A 16,310-nucleotide genomic window follows, 5' to 3' on the forward strand; every position below is an offset into this window, starting at 1 on the left:
TACTTACTTTAGCTTTTGTTGCATCTTAATCCTTGGCAGTGAAATCTCTCCCCATTAGTTTTCCTGGTCAACATTTTCCCTGTGATTTGTGTTTATTTTTACAGATTACCTTCCCCCTGCCAAGTTGACTTGTCTAAATATGTCTGTTTAAGTTATAGCTATTAATTATATAATGTCCATCAGATTATGTATTACATAATTTAAATACATATACTGTAAGTGTATATTTAAATACGTACTCACTGCAACAAACAAGTCCTGTCTGAAAATGTATAAAGGAGCTGAAACCCCCCCTCTCACCCCCTCCCCGATACGATGCCCCAGCTGCAACCACCATTAATGGTTCATTGTGTATCTTTTCCATTTTTTGTTTTTGGCCACACCACTTGGGTCGTGGGATGTTAGTTCCCTGACCAGGGACTGGACCCCGGCAGTGAAAGCGCCGAGTCCTAACCACTGGACCGTCAGAGGATTCCCTCCATTTTTTATCTATAGGCAAGTCTGTGTGGATATGCGGACATACTGACTTGTTTGTTCTTCTTTTACAAAAATGGGATCCCACTGTTCTCCAACATGCTTTTCTCACTTGGCATGTTGTCGTGGGCGTGTGTCCATGCCCGTCCCAGAGTCACCCTGCCTCGTGAGATTGCTGTGAAGATGGCATTAGATACGTCACGTGACGCCCCTTGTGCTGTGTACGAGGCCTGGCACATAGTAAGCGCTGGGAAGTGTTCCTGTAATATGTCCTTAACACTCAGGTATCACCTCTTGAGAACTGGCTGCGTGACTATACATATGTTCAATGAAACACTACCCAGCTGTTCCAGAGGCTGGCGTGGGTCTCCTGGGCATGTGGTCTGAGCTCCACAAGCCTATGTCGTGGAACCGATGTCTCAGGACGGCAGGGATGGTGTGAGCCCCCTTTTCTCAAGTGATCAGTTCCTCTGCACACGTACACGTATAGGCAGTGCAGACCGTATATCGTGTGCGTCTAGACAGTTCTGGAAGGATACCGTCAGACACCGTTACTGGTGGTAAGCAGTGATCCCTGTGGGAAGTGGGCTCAGGGAGAGGGGGCAGTGGGTTCTTCTTACTCCCCGTCCCCTCTGTCCCTCCTGTTCTCTGAGCCCCCATAACCACCAAAAACCCAGTTAGCGCTCACCTCGGAGGGCTGGGACTGCTGCTTTTTTCTTGCTGCCCTTCATTTTTCTCTAAAATGTTTCGCCATGAGTATGTATTACTTGAAAAAATTGTGATAAAATATGCATAGAATTTATGATTTTAACCATTTTTAAGTGTACGATTCAGGGGCATAAAGTACATTCACCCAGTTGTGCACCCATCACCACCATCGCTCCGCAGAGCTCCCTCATCTTCCCCAACTGAAACTCTGTCCCCGTTACACACTAACTCCCCTCCCCCCACCCTCAGCCCCCAGGAGCCACCCTTCTACTTTTTGACTATGATTTTGACTCCTCCAGGGACCTCACAAAAGTGGAACCCTACAGTACCTGTCCTTTTGTGACCGGCTTATTGCACTTTGCATAACATCCTTGAGGTGCACCCATGTTGTATCATGTGTCGGAGTTTCCTTCCTTTTTAAGGCCGAATAATATTCCATTGTATAAAGTAACACGAATAACACTTTGTTTATCCATTCTTCTCTTGATGGACACTTGGGTTACTTCCGCCTTTTGGCTACTGTGAATAACGCTGCTGTGAACTTGGATGTACAAGTACCTGTTTGAGTCTCTGCTTTCACTTCTTTTGGGATACACCCAGATGTATTGCTTTCTGGAAAAGATAACAAAGCTATAAAATATTCTTTGAGATTTTGGTAGAAATGTGTTACACTGGAGAAGGAATTTGGGGAGAAGTGATGACATCACTGCGTTGAGATGCCCCACCTGGGACCCTGGGCTGCCTCACCATCCACACGTCTTCCCGCCTTGGGTGGTGGGGGAGTGGCTGGGTGATTCTGGTCTTGCTGGCGTTCATCTGACCTGTGTTCACCCTTGTCCTTGCCGACAGCCCAACACCGAGGGCATCTGGGAGCTGGTGACCGGAGGGGTCTTCTACTGCTTGGGCATGGTGTTCTTCAAGAGTGACGGGAGGATCCCCTTTGCCCACGCCATCTGGCATCTCTTTGTGGCATTTGGTGCTGGTACCCACTACTATGCCATCTGGAGGTACCTGTATCTGCCCAGCACCCTGCAGGCCAAGGTGTCCAAATGAGGTGGCTCAGCCTGCACAGGACATTTAGGCTTTTGGAGCAGAGCATCACAGGGAGTGCTTCTGTGGACTCGAGCCCAGAGCCCAGCGCCCAGGCCCCCCGTCTTCCCCCCTATGGGTAGAGCTTTTTGACGGGTCCAAGGTTTGTTCTGGTGACAGCCAGACCACCCCTTGGGTCCTAGGTGAGAAAGAAAGCATTTAGTCATTTTTACAGAGGAGAAATTAACCCTGTAATGTGTTTCTATTCTAGACAAATGTTTCCTAATACAACCAACGTTAACATCGTCAGAAAAGGGGGCAGACGTGGTCCTGGGCAATTGAGGAATGATGGGCCAATATGAGCTTCCTGTGGTCCTGAGAAATCTGTCAGGGAGTCCAGTGGGTTATTTATACCTGGGTGGCCAGGGCCTCCTTCTCTGCTACCAAAGTCCTGGCTGGGGAATTGTCCCCTGCTCAGGGAAAGTCACCCAGCTTGTAGATCGGGGATGGTGAACATCCACGACCACGGCAGACATCACCAATCAACTGCAGCGTGGTGTGGTATCAGGATCCTTCCCAAGACTGCTCTGGGCAGCCACTACCAATCGACTTGGCACCCACGATGGCACCTCTTTGCCTTGCTTGCCCCGTGTGCCCTGCACTGGGGTCATGCCCAGGCCAGTTCAGTGTTTCCATGTCAGGGAGCAGGCTTATCCCCTAGAGGGGGCGGTTTGGGGCCGTGGGGGGAGACCGAGTGTACCCAGAGCAGCCCCTGTCGTTCTACTGCACCGTGGCTGGTCCTCAGGGCAGAGGAATGAGTGGTTGGGGATGGGAAAGCTGTCACTTGGCCATTTCTTCCCGTGCCGAAAAATCCAGAGAAATTATGAGAGCCATCCATTGGGGGTGGGGTGGGGATGGGGAGGGGCAAGCAGATCCCAAGACCTCGTCTGCTTGCTCCCAATTTAGGGTTTGGAATTCAGATTCTTACTGGCTGCCTATCAGCGGCCCTTGGAGGCTCCTCCGATGAGCCCTAGAGAGAAGGCCTAGCTTAATTTGATAGGGATCTGGACAGAGTGAGTGGGGTACCCCAACCTCTGAATCCCCCCGTAGCCCAAAGAAAAGGCTTCCAGGGGCCTGTGCTCGGCCCCCTCCAGGGCTGGGCCAGCGATCTGTACCCGGCACAGGGACGACATTTACTGGGAGGGCTCCAGGCCTAGATCCAGGGTCTGACCTGGAATCTCAAGACTCTCTGGGTCAAGATCTGTCTCATGCTACAGGCTTCATTCTATGACTCCCAACCAGAGTCAAGTGGGCAAAGACAAAGATGCCTTATGCTTAGATCTCGTACATTCCAGGGTATTTCAGGACTCTGGCGTCTGGAATCCCATATCCAAGCCGGTATTAAATCATCCGACACATTCCTCGGGCAGGCAGGCCCTCTTGCCGCGCGCGCGTGTGTGTGTGTGTGTGTGTGCGCGCGCGCCTGTGTGTGTGTGTGTGTCTACACTGACACTCCCAGACCCTGGAGGAGGGGAAGCTTTGCGGGGGGAGGGCAGGCTGGAGGGCAAGGCTTGCCCCTGGTTGGGGGCAGGGACGCTGTGACCTGACCTCTGCCTGAGCCTGAGGTGGGGAGGGTCACGTGGGTTCTGGGATGCTGTTTGGGAAAGCTCCCGAAGCGTGGCACCATGGCAGGCCGAGATGACAGTCCCGTCATCAGGGACCAAAAGGGACATCACAGGGACCAAAGCCCTGTGACAGGGCCAATGCTGGGTGCTTGGGACACTGACCCGGGGCTTTCTTTACTGGTCCCCCAGCCCCTGCTGAACTCCTCTGATACCTGCGTCTCCTCGTGCTTCTCCTCCCGGCTGTTGGGTCTGACATTTTCCCCCTCGACAGCCTGCCCTGTTACCTCCCACACCTTGCGAGGTGCCGGTTCCTCTGACGGGGACTCTGTTCACCCGTCACTCACCCAGCTCCTACACATCCTTCAAAGCCCCACTTGGGCATCAGCACTGAAGAACTTCCGACCTTCCTCTGACTTAGGGGCTGCCCCCTCTGCTTCCCCGAACCCCCTGTGCTCACCTGCCCGCACTCGGAGCCCTGGCCTTTGTCACACTGGTACTTGCACCTGCCACCCAACCCAGGAGCTCCTGGAGGGAGGGACTGCGTCTTGCTAGACTTGGGACCAATTGCGGCGCCCCCCCCTCCCCCCCCCCGTTTCTGAGGGCTTGGGCCAATTCCTTAACCTCTCTGGGCCTCAGTGGCCTCTGCTGTAAGATGGGTGTGATAAGGCTACACCTTGCAGGGTTGCTTGAAGATTCAGCAAGATAACGACTGTAAAACATCAGGCCTGGTATCCTAATTAGGTCCTTTGGTTGGAAAGCAACCCCTGATAATGATAATGAGGGGACAGAGCCTGTGCTGCCCAAAGGAATGAATCACTAATGGTGGAATTTCTGACTGTGGACAGGCTGGTGAGGACACCGGAGGGTATTCTGGGTATTCTGTGCAGCCTTGACCACACTCCCCCACCCCCATTCCAGTTCGGGACCTGCTTCCCATGAACTGTCTGTCTTCCCCAGCATCATTCTGAGAGTGAGTTTCCCAGGATTCCATTCAATCCAAGCCTAGACCCTGGACCTCCTCCAAATAGATCACGAACATTGCAGGGAAGGAAAAGATATTCCTTAGGCTAGTCTCTTCTTAGGTAAGGCCCTGTCCCAGGAGCGTGCTAGGCTGTGCCCCGGGCGTGTGGAGTGGAGAGGGCACGACACTGGAAATCCAGATGCCCTCCAGCTAGCTCCCTCTTCTTGAAGCTGTCACGTGCCAGGATGACCCAGCATGGCGGCTGTTTGGCCCCCAAGGAGCCAGGGGAGCAGTTGGCAGCTGAATGGCCTGTTTGACATTCCGGGCACTTGAGCGAGTGCTCCTGAGCTGGGCGCTGCCAGGGCGAGGTGAGGGGTGGGAGCCCGACGCGGAGGCTGGAGCTGAAGCGGGTGGGGCAGAGGCTCACATTTCAACAGCACGCCTCCCATGGCCCCCCCCACCCCCGTGCTGGCGGACAGGCCTGCGGTTGACCACCTGCTTAGTTAGTCCGTTGGCCATCGTGGGGACAAACCAGAGCAGGCGCGCTTGCCGGCGGAGGCCTGGTCCCCAGCCAGGCAGGGTTTCCCTGAAAGGCCCAGAGCACGGCTTAATCAGGTCTGCCCCGAGGGCCACCGTCCCCAAGGGCCAGGGAGGGGTTTCAATCAATAGCACAGACCAGAGCTGCCTTTCTGTCTTGATTGGAAATTGAACGTATGTTGGGAACAGGGCTGGGCATCCTTCCTTCCGTCAGCCTCAGGCCCAGGCTGGGGATGAGTCCTAGGAAAGCCCTGGCGGGGAGGAGGACGGTGATGGGACTCGCACGTGGGCCTGGGTCTCGAGCTCTACTGGTGCCCCGCACAGTGGGGTGACTTAGAAGGTGGCAGTCCTGGGCTTCAGCTTACCCAGCTCTTTTCCATACCTGTCTGGCAACGCTGAAGCGCTCTGAATGTTTTCCTGCAGCTCCGCCTGAGCCCCGGCACCGGGGCCCAGGCCTCCGTGGGGAGCACGGGGAGGGGCCGCTCTGGCAGCCCACAGACCCACGCTGGCTTCAGGCACCACGGGTGGTCGGGCAGGCGGGGCTCAGAGGCTGGGAGATGGGTCTATGACCTGGTCAGAAAGGCACCTGTCAAATTTGCTGCCACCTACTGCGTAATCAGCTGCTGAGATGTAGGCTCCGGGGATAGCATCGCGGGGTCTGTGGGGTCCGGAAGGTGCCCGTGGAAACCCCAGCGGCCGCTGCCACGTGTGTACACCCGCTCAGGTGTACTCGCAGGTGCGGGGGGAGGAGCAGGAAGCTGAGAGAGGCGGGGCTTACCTGCAGGGCGCTCCTCCCGGGGACCGGGGACCGGTCCCTGGGCCAGTGGCTTCAGAGATGCTCTCTCCACTGACGGACATGCACCCTCACTCCCACGCCGTGAGGCGAGGATTGCCGGCCGGTCTTACAAAGCGGGAAACCAAAGCACGGGGAGGTTTGGCGACTTTCCCAAGGGCACACAGCTTCGAACCAGCAGAGTGAAGCTTTGAAGCCGGGACTCTCTGACCCCCGACCGTCATGGCCCTTGACCAGATCTCCTGCTTCCAAGAAAACCCACTACCCCCAAGTCTTTCCTGCAGGGAGGAGAGAGCCACGCTCAGAATTTTTAACAATAATTAAAAACAAACAAAAACACCTCACACCCTGGCCTGCAGCCAATTTCCATGGTGTAAATACCACCCCCCCCTCCGCCGCCACTGGCCAGTTTCACCCTACGAGAGTGACATTCCTGCAGATGCACCCGGAAGAAATGCGTACAAGCCAGGCCCAGCACACCGCCGCCCCCTGCTTCTCAATGGTGCCCCTCTCGGAGGGTGGCCAGGGATGCAGCTCCGAAGGATCCTGGGGTCAGGCCTGTCACCGAGACGCACAGAAATCCTGTCTCAGGAATCTGGAGCCAGTGCAGCCCTACACTGGCCTGCGTGCAAGGCCCCCGGCCAGTCCTCTTTCTCTCTGTGCCTCAGTTTCCTCATCTGTAAAATGGAGCTTGCGACTGGTGTACGGAACCCCTCTGTCCCGTTAACGGCAGGGCCAAGGCCACGTCTTTGCTGGAAGAAGTCAGAGCAGCTGTTCTCAGCCCTAGGGTTTGGCCAGAAACCCAGCCCGGGCGATGCTAAACTGCAGATCCCAGATCCCCGCCCCCTCCGTGGAATGCGGAAGGGTAGTTGGAACTCTGGAGTCTGAACTTCCAGCAAGCTCCCTGGTGGTTTGGACACTGGTTCCAGAAGCCCTGTTCTGGAGCTCATCTTCTCTGAGGCCGGGCCCTGCTGGTTAGTGGTGAGGTTCTCCAGGGGCCAGAACTCATATATCCAGGGGCTGGGGAACCCACTGCTCTCGCTTTCCGCTGTCTCTTTTACATGTGGTTTCACATGAACCCCCCAGCAGCCTGCGTTTATACACAAGGCCATTCCTTAAATTGGGCCCTGTCACTGATTTTTCCTAAGCTCAGTCCCAAGTCCTGTGTGATTTCCGTGGTCTTTACCGTCACTCTGAGAGATAGGTGTGAGCCCATTTTACTGATCTGGAGACTGTGGCTCAGAGAGGTTAAGTAACTTGTGGAGGGAAAGTAAAAAATAAAGAATCCTGAATGGACAGAGAAATATGAGACCTCGTCATCAGCAATGCTGTCTGGTATGGTAGCTGTTAAATGCAGGTGGCTCTTTAAATTTAAGTCAATTAAAATGAAATAAAGCAAAGAATTCAGTGCCTCAGTCACACTACCCGCATCATAAGTACTCAATAGCCCCACGGGGCCAGTGGCCACCTTTTTGGACAGTCTAGCCATCGATCATTTCCATCATGGCAGAAAGTTCTATTGGATGATGCTGGTAGATCAGTGGCTCTCAGACTCTTTGGTCTTGGAACCCCTTGGAACTCCTAAAAACCACTGAGGACACCCAAGAACTTTTGTGTATGGGCTCTCTCTATGAACATTCATCATACAGGATGAGAAATTAAACCTGACAGTATTCTAAAATGCCTATCAATTCACAAACTCATTACACATGAATGTAAGTGACATGTTTCTATTAAAGAGAACGGTATTGTTTGCAAACACAGGAAGATTTAGGGGGAAGAGAGGCATCATTTGTTTCTGCAAATCTCTTGAATGTCTGGCTTAACGGAGGGCACCAGGGTCTCCCGTCTGCTCTGGCATTTGGCGTCTGACATCACCCGTCCTGTAGCCTCTGGAGAGCTTTGCGTGAAAGCATGAGCGGGAAAGAGGCAAATAACGTCGTTAGGATCGTGATGAAAACAGGTTGACTTTGGGAACCCCCTGGAAGGGTCTTGGGGGGCCTGTGGGCCCAGACTAAACGTTGTTAAGAACCAGGGCTGGATCCGGAGTTGTCCCCTTTGTTTTACATCTGGAGACGCTCCGTCAGGGGAAGTTATCATAGACCATTGCTGTCTAATTTTAGCCCATTTTAGCCGAACCTGGAGACGTGGGCAGGACAGAGAGGCAGGAGGCGTGTGAGCAGTGGTCTGGGGTACCCTCTCGACGTTGAGGGCAGGCCCCGTGGCCGTCGATCGTTGGCAGTGCCCAGTGCCCAGCAGAGCGCCCAGCGCTTAGTAGGTGCTCAGACACGCGTTTGGAAGGAACGGGCGACCTTGAGCTTGGTCTGGCTTGGTGCCCACCTCCTCCTCCTCTCTGAGGCTGGGAAGGCTTGGCGAGGGAGCCTCCTGTAGTCTTGGTCCCTTTACATCTGGGGCCGGAAGAGGCAAGTTCACTACCAGGGTCTGCGGGGACGCTGACCGCCCTGGCCTTTACTCTTGGTGTCTCTGCACATTGGAAGATACCCCGGAGCGCTCCCGGGAGGCTCTCGGGCTAATTTTTCCAACTCAGGTTTGTAGCCAGCTTTGCCTCTGCCCTGAGTGGGTCTGCAGCCCCCAGGGTGAAGGAGACAGGACCCCGGTGAAACAGACAAGGTCTTCACACGTCAGGGTGGCCTTGAGGAGGGACCCTGAGACTCATTTGCGGGAGTGCGTATCCAAGTGACTCGCAAGGGGGTTGTTTCCTTAAAGATGTTTTCATTATAAAAATATATGCTCGCTGGACTTCCCCGGGGGCGCAGTGGTTAAGAGTCCGCCTGCCAATGCGGGGGACACGGGTTTAATCCCTGGTCCGGGAAGATCCCACGTGCCGCGGAGCAACTAAGCCCGTGCGCCACAACTACTGAGCCTGCGCTCTAGAGCCCGCGAGCCACAACTACTGAGCCCGTGCGCCACAACTACTGAAGCCCATGCGCCACAACTACTGAAGCCCATGCGCCTAGAGCCCGTGCCCCGCAACAAAGAGAAGCCACTGAGATGAGAGGCCTGCGCGCCGCAACAAAGAGTAGCCCCCGCTCGCCGCAACTAGAGAAAGCCTGCGCGCAGCGACCAAGACCCAACGCGGCCGAGAATAAATAAATACATTTCAAATAAAGTATCAATAAAAGCTTTGGAAAAAATATATGCTTACTATAAAAGTTTCAGAAAATGCTAGACAGGTAGAAGGTATTTGGCAGTGTCTGCCTCAGTTAATCAACTGCTCCTCACCTTTTTCTTTCTGTTCTCTCCGCTCGATGTGTACTTTTAAACTTTGGTGCTTTCTTCTCTTGTTATAGACACCTTTACACCCTACCTTTTTAAAAACTTTCTGAGCATTTTTTCTTATGTCTTCAAGCCCTTTATAAACATTATTTTAAAAGTCCACATCGAGCGGGTGTGCCACAATTTCTTTAGTCATGCTTTTAATTCAGGTGATAAACATAGCTCTGTTTTCCCTCGTGTCGAGTGTGTTTTCTTTAGGCCACACGAAGACGACAGGTGAAGTTTGCTTCCTGCCCTCGGGCCGCCCAGTCCTGGCCGCCACCTTCCTGCTGGCGTCGGGCTGATGATTTCCTACAATTGGCCACTGTCCCTGTCCCCGAGGGAGTCTGGCCATCTAGGAACCTCCTGCCTGGGTGCTGCCAGAGAGCTGGATTACCTGGGAGGTTAGGAAAAGTCAACCCTGGCGTGAGGTGTGAGCTGTGGAGGAGGGAGGGGGCGTTGTGTCTGTCCGACAGGTGGCCTGGTTGGTGGCACAGGAGGGAGGTGCGTGCGGGCTGTGGAGGGGGTGCTGCAGGGATGCAGACGCCCCCCTGTTTGACGCTGTCAAACCGCCCGTGGGAGGTGAGAAGTCATTGAGGGCACCGGTGTGCTTTGCACGCGTGCGGTGCCCTGGAGACCGAAGGTTAGGTATTCGGGAACTTGGAAAGTCCTTGAGCCACGGCTAGTGTGAGGCTGGTCAGGGTGGGAATATTTACACCGCGGGAGTCGGCAAAGGCTGCACATCAGAGCTTAACGTTTTTGGAAGCCGGTTTACCAGCGGGCTGCAGCCTTCACCCCATGTACGCTTTTCTGTGTTCCATCCCCTCTTGGTAATTAACAGGTCAGATACACACCATGACAAACATGCTCTCATTCTCATCCGTGTTCTCATGTATTTCTCCCTGTAAAACCTGGCAAGATGAAATGACTGTTTGCATATTACACGGGGAGACTGAGACGCTCAGAGAGGCTGAGTGATTTGCCCGGGGTGGTCCAGCGGGGCAGGGCCTGGGGTCCAGGTCGTGGTCCTTGGCTGTTGCATCTTCCTCCTTCCACGGTGCCGGGCTGTCTTGCTCCCGAGTGCCGAGCTCTGGGGCGGCAGGCGAAGGCATCTTCTTAATGTCCTTGTGGGTCCTCGTTGCCACCAGGTTTCAAGAGGAATCTGCCGACTTCTGTGCAGGTGTAGGTCCTGCTGCTTGTTAAGGCCTTTGTCGAGGGGGAAACAGGAGCTCTGAATGTCTTCCCTGCTGACTTTTCTATACCTATCGCGTCTACAATGTTGAGATTGGCTTTTGTGGCACGACTTTAAAACACTGTCCTGCGGGTGTTGGCCCCTTTCTGTGGTTGTGAGGTTGCCATGTTTGTATTAACAAGATATTTGATCAACATTTGTATTAAGAAGAATAATCCTGCTGGTGAATGTGATTGCCTCCAGTGGAGTAGAAAGACCTTAAATAAATAAACATCCAAGATGCCTCACGCTTGCCCAGCTGTCTTCTTAAAAATAAAGTTGGTCGAGTCTTTTTATAAAAGCAGCCACTGTGCATTGCAGAAAACTTGGAATATTTAGAAAAGTATAAAGTAAAAACCCGGTATTAGCTGCCTATTGTGTATAACACATTCTCCTCAAATACAGTCTTAAAACAACAAATCATCATCAGTGTCTCTCATGGCTCCCGTCGGTCAGGAATTCAGAATCTGGGCTTCAGCTGGCGAGGAGAGTCACCTGGAGGTGTATCTGCTCACATGGGGGTCGATGCCAGGAGCCAACTATAGCCCTCACTGGGGAGGTCGGCCAAACACCCTGCTTGAAAACGTAGATTTTATTATTATTCAGGTATGGAGAGGCCAAAAGATCAGGAGATCACTGCCACTGAAAAGATAGTTTGTTACTCACAGATGCCCAAGAGAAGGGGGCCTGTGATACCAGGCAGGGCCACACAGGGAAGCACCAGGGTGGCTCAGGAGGCGGAGGGGGGAAAGATGTGGGCCAGAGCCTTTATTGTGGTTTTCCTGGGAAGAAATGGGAGAGAGGCAGTAGAAGCAGTCTTGGTACTGGCTAGTTTGAATCATTTCCGGGGGCTCTGGGGCGCAGGGGCTGTCCCTAGTCGTGTGGCACTTTTACTGGGGTGATGAGGACAGGAGATACTAGCCTAGAGTATAGAAGTCCTATAGAGAAGGTGGGGAGGTGTGGTCTCCAGGTGGGTTGATTTGCATATGAAAGGTGTGCTCACAGGTGAATTGTTTACTAGCTCCAGGGATGGGTTACTATCTCCACTCTGCAAGGGGCAGTCTCCCCGCGGTCCAAAGGGCCCCATACGTCAAAACATCCCAAGAAAAAGACTTACTTAATACACACCCACAGGTGTCTTCCTCACGTGGCCTGGGCCTCCTTACAACATTGTGGCTGGCTCCCAAGGGCGAGGCAGGCAGGAGACATAATGTCTTTTATGACCTCACGTTGGAATTTTGCATCGTCTGTGCTGCCATGTTCTGTGGCTGGACACAGCCGAAAAGATCCTGCCAAGACCGAGGGGAGGGAAGGCAGACCTCCTGCCCACCACCTGGTCCAGGAGAGTCCTGAGTAAGAAGACCGTGTGGGATGGGGTATGTACCGCTGTGGGTGTGTTGACGGGGCTATCTTTGGAAATTGCAAATCTGCCACAAGCTCCATCGCCCAGAAAGAATCCCTGGGAATATTCCCTACTACCCTGCTTGCCCATGTTTCTGAATGTGATATTACAAGGGAGGAATAATCTGTTGTTAGTGAAATGTCGTGATCTTGGACAAGTCCCTTAGCCTCTCTTGGCTTCTGTTCTGCATCAGTGCAGACGGTGGCTTAAAGTCGGGGCTCTCGTACATTTCTCTCCTTGGGTACTAGAAAAACGTGTCCAGCTGGACCAAGCTCTTTCACCCCAAATTTGAAAAATGGCCACATGTTCTCAGTGGTCAGTTAAAAATAGAAGCTAATATGTAGTATTTTCTCCATCTTAATTATTTTTCGCAAGCATACATCGATCGTAAGCCAAATGGTACCTTCTAAAAAATGCTTCCAGGTAACAAATCAAGTAAACAATACAAAAACGAATTTTCATGGAAGTGTCAGACCCAACCAAGGGTCTGACATTTGGTTCTTCAACAGTGTTTTCTTGAGGCCGTATTTGCTCGTATTTGTGATTTTTGTGTTTATCACATGGTCATGTTTTTGGCTAATGAAATGAATCCTGATTCCTACATGGCTTGAAATATAACTTTTCAACATACTCCCAGTCCCAAGAGCACTAGAAACTAGAACTGAATAGTTTCATAATCACTGGGGCAGATGATTTCTTAAATCCCACCCAGCCTAAAATTTTTAACAGTTAATTAAATGTGATTCGAGGTTCTTTACCACAGACCTGGCATTAACAGGTAAAGTAACTTGACGTGATCTATGTTAATGGTGTGGTCCTGGCACCCTATACGTTACTCTGTAGCTCTGGCACCCCATACTGAGCTAGGCTGGGACCCTCTGCTGCAGGGCCGGCACCTGGACAAAGGTCTCCTCAAACAACAGAATACAAAGAAACTAAAAGGGACTAAAAATAACTGCAGGCATGCGCAAATGGGGCAAATTAGGAACAATGAGATACAAAAGGGCCACAAACCAACCGCCACTTCTGAGGTGCCTGGAGCAAAAGCAGGGCACGATCCCTGCACACGGCGCCACCAAGGCGGTGGGTAGACCCCCTAAGCCGCCCCTCTGCCCCTCCCCCAGCCGTTACTTGCTTTCACTCGCTTGTGCTGCAGCCTGGCCTGAACTCCTCGGCCGGCTTCTTATCAATTTCTGTTGATTAAAGAGCCCAAGGACCCGGGTGGGTAACACTACAACTCGGAAGTCCTGGCATCCCATCCGTTACCAGTGCCGGGAGGTACTCAGCGTCAGCTGGAAGTTGTTCAGCAGAGGTTGTGGGACGAAAAATAACACTTGCAGAGCTTTTGGCTGATGAGCCTACAGGGAATGACCAGGCCCGAAGCACTGCTATTATGGGTAGTGGTGCCGACATCACTGAGAATGAAACGCGAGCGTTAAAACCACTTGCTTCCAGCCCCTTCTAGGGATGGGGATGCAACAGTCTCTGAAAGAAAGGCTGGGATCTAACGTCCTCGCTGTGCCTGCCGCCTCCTTCCCTTCCTCTCTCCCGGCCTCCGAGAGCCCAGTCTCTCCGCCCCTGGACCGGCCATCCCGTGGGAACCTGCCCTTTGACCTTAACCAGATGCTTTTCGTTTGGGCTCATTTGGTTTTTTTCCTAGATTGAGTCCCCGGACTCTGCCGCCCTCTGGTGGCCACAGAGGGCAGCTCAACACTCCATTTTTGTCTTCTGGATTTCCAAAAGATATGCAACCTCACAGTTCAAAAACTTGTTTTGCTCACCTGCCCGTGGGGCAGGTGCAGGAATACAAAGATGAATAAAATTCAGTACTTGCCCTTGAGAAGCTTCCAGTTGAGGGAGGGGGTGAGAGGTTGAGATGGGTGGAAATCTATTCGTTCTTTTGTTTCTTCTTATAACAAATATTTACGGAGACCCTATTTGGCGCCAAGTGTAGCAGTAGACAGATGAGGCGCCTGCCTTTACAGAACTCAAATCCTAGTGTGTGTTAAATACACAGACAAATAGTGATAAAGGCCTGTGAATTAAACGAGACAGGTTATGAGACAGAACGACCACAGCCCTGTGGCCACCATGAGGATGGTCAGGCGATGACAGCAGAGATGGGTTTTAATGAGAGGAAAATGGCACCGTGCCAACACAACGGGACAAGCGTTTGGGGAAGAGGACACAGCAAGGGGAAAGGTTTCAGAGGAGGGAACGAGCTTAGTGTGTTCGAAAACAGAAGTTTGTCGTGCGGGGGCTCTGAGGCGGAGGGAGAGAGCAGGTGGGGTGGTCCGCAGGGGCCAGCTGGAGGAACATGGTTTGATATAGTGTGGACTTGGTTAATAAAAAGGTAAAAAATAAAAAAGTCTGTGGGAGCACAGAGGAGGGCCATGTAGCCAAGTCTGGGGGTCAGGGAGGCCTTTCTGGGTAAGGGGTGTTCGTTTATCTATCGCTGCATAGCAAATTGCCCCCAAACTTAGTGGTGCGAATCAGTAATAAACATTTATCATCTCACATAGTTTCTGAGGGTTGGGAATGTGGAAGCAGCTCTGCTGGGTGGTCCTGGCTGCGGGTCCCTCATTAGATGCAGTCGGGATGTTGGTCAGGGTTGCAGCCCTCTGAAGGTTTTGCTGGGGCTGAGAGACCTGCATCCAGGATGGCTCACGCCGACGGCACGTTGGTGATGTCTGTTTGCGGGAGGCATTGGTTTTCTCACCACGTGTGGACTTCTCTAGGGCTGCTTGAGTGTCCTCCCAGCGTGGCGGCTGGCTCCCCGCAGAGGGAATGGTCCATGAGAGAGCAAGGACAGAAGCCAAGTCTTTTTTTAAAAAAATTAATTAATTTTTATTTTTGGCTGCGTTGGGTTTTCATTGCTGCGCGCGGGCTTTCTCTAGTCACAGCGAGCGGGGGCTACTCTTCGTTGCGGTGCGCGGGCTTCTCATCACGGTGGCTTCTCTTGTTACGGAGCATGGGCTCTAGGTGCACGGGCTTCAGTAGTTGTGGCACGCGGGCTCAGTAGTTGTGGTGCATGGGCTTAGTGGCTCTGCGGCACGTGGGATCTTCCCGGACCAGGGCTCGAACCCGTGTCTTCTGCCTTGGCAGGCTGATTCTTAACCATTGTGCCACCAGGGAAGCCCAGCCAAGTCTTATAATTTTTAATGACACTGTCATTTTGGCAACTACTGTTTACACAGGTTAGCCCTGTTCAGCCTGGGAGGGGACTACACCCGGGTGTGAAAACTAGAAGGTGTGAATCACTGTGGGCCACTTTGGAGGGGAGCAACTACATAAGTAACACCTAATCGGAGTCTTAAAGGATGCGTAGAAATTAGCCAGGTGATGAAGATTGGTGTTAGGGGCTGAATTGTGTTTCCTTAAAATCCGTATGTTGAAGCTCTAACCCCCAGCACCTCCGAATGTGACTGTATTTGGAGATGGGGCCTTTAAAGACGTGATTAAGTTAAAATGAGGTCATTAGGGTGGGCCCTAATCCAGTCTGACTGGTGTCCTTATAAGAGGAGATTAGGACACAGACACACACATAGGAAAGGCTGTGTGAGGACGCAGAGAAAAGCTGACCGTCTAAGCCAAGGAGAGAGGGCTCAGAAGAAATCAACCCTGCCGGCATCTTGATCTCGGACTTCTAGCCTCCAGAACCGTGAGAAAATAAATTTCCACCGTTTAAGCCCCCAGTCTGTGTTATTTTGTTATGGCAGCCTTGGAAAAGGCAGAGGGGGTGGCCTGAGCAAAGACAGAGATGTGTGAAACAGCGTAGTAATGGCAAATAGTTGGCATCACTATATCCTGAAGAGCAGGGGCCCGTGAATTTTTCTGTAAAGGGCCAGATAGTAAATACTTCAGGCTTTGGGGGCTGTAAAGTCTCTGTTTCATGAAGTCAGTTTTAGACGATACGCAAACCAAGGGGTGTGGCTGTGTTCCAATAAAACTTTATTTACAGAAACATCAGCTCAGATTTGGCCCACGGGTGGGAGTTTGCCCACCCCTGCTAAAGAGGGTTGCTGGGAGGGGTGGGCTTTGGGACAGGATCAAGGTGAGGAATGCCTTAGGAGGAAAACACAGGTTTAAATCCAGGCTCTCCTTCCAGCTCTGATATTTGCCTCTTTGGTGTCAGAGTGGGGTAGGTTGTACATGTTTATGGGGAGTCCTGAAAGGATTTTTTTTTCTTCTTCTTTTTTTTTTTGCGGTACGCGGGCCTCTCACTGTTGTGGTTTCTCCCGTTGCGGAGCACAGGCTCCGGATGCGCAGGCTCA

The 16,310-nt window shown here is 52.5% G+C and overlaps 1 protein-coding gene across 6 annotated transcripts in view; it reads left to right on the forward strand.

Moving 5' to 3' along the window:
• The window catches only part of LOC131740922 (monocyte to macrophage differentiation factor 2), a 141,837-nt gene that overhangs the window by 42,322 nt on the left and 83,205 nt on the right, over positions 1 to 16,310 (forward strand). Inside the window, exon 7 of one of the 6 annotated variants that reach the window (XM_067012601.1) lies at positions 2,032 to 3,063. The exons of the other annotated variants lie outside the window; for them this stretch is intronic. Within the exon in view, the coding sequence (XP_066868702.1) occupies positions 2,032 to 2,235 (204 nt within the window). The 3' untranslated portion in view covers positions 2,236 to 3,063. Of the gene's footprint in view, positions 1 to 2,031; positions 3,064 to 16,310 lie in introns of those variants that run through there. 6 annotated transcript variants of the gene reach the window in all.

The sequence above is a fragment of the Kogia breviceps genome, chromosome 14 (assembly GCF_026419965.1).
Source record: "Kogia breviceps isolate mKogBre1 chromosome 14, mKogBre1 haplotype 1, whole genome shotgun sequence".
In the NCBI taxonomy this organism is placed as follows: domain Eukaryota; kingdom Metazoa; phylum Chordata; class Mammalia; order Artiodactyla; family Physeteridae; genus Kogia; species Kogia breviceps.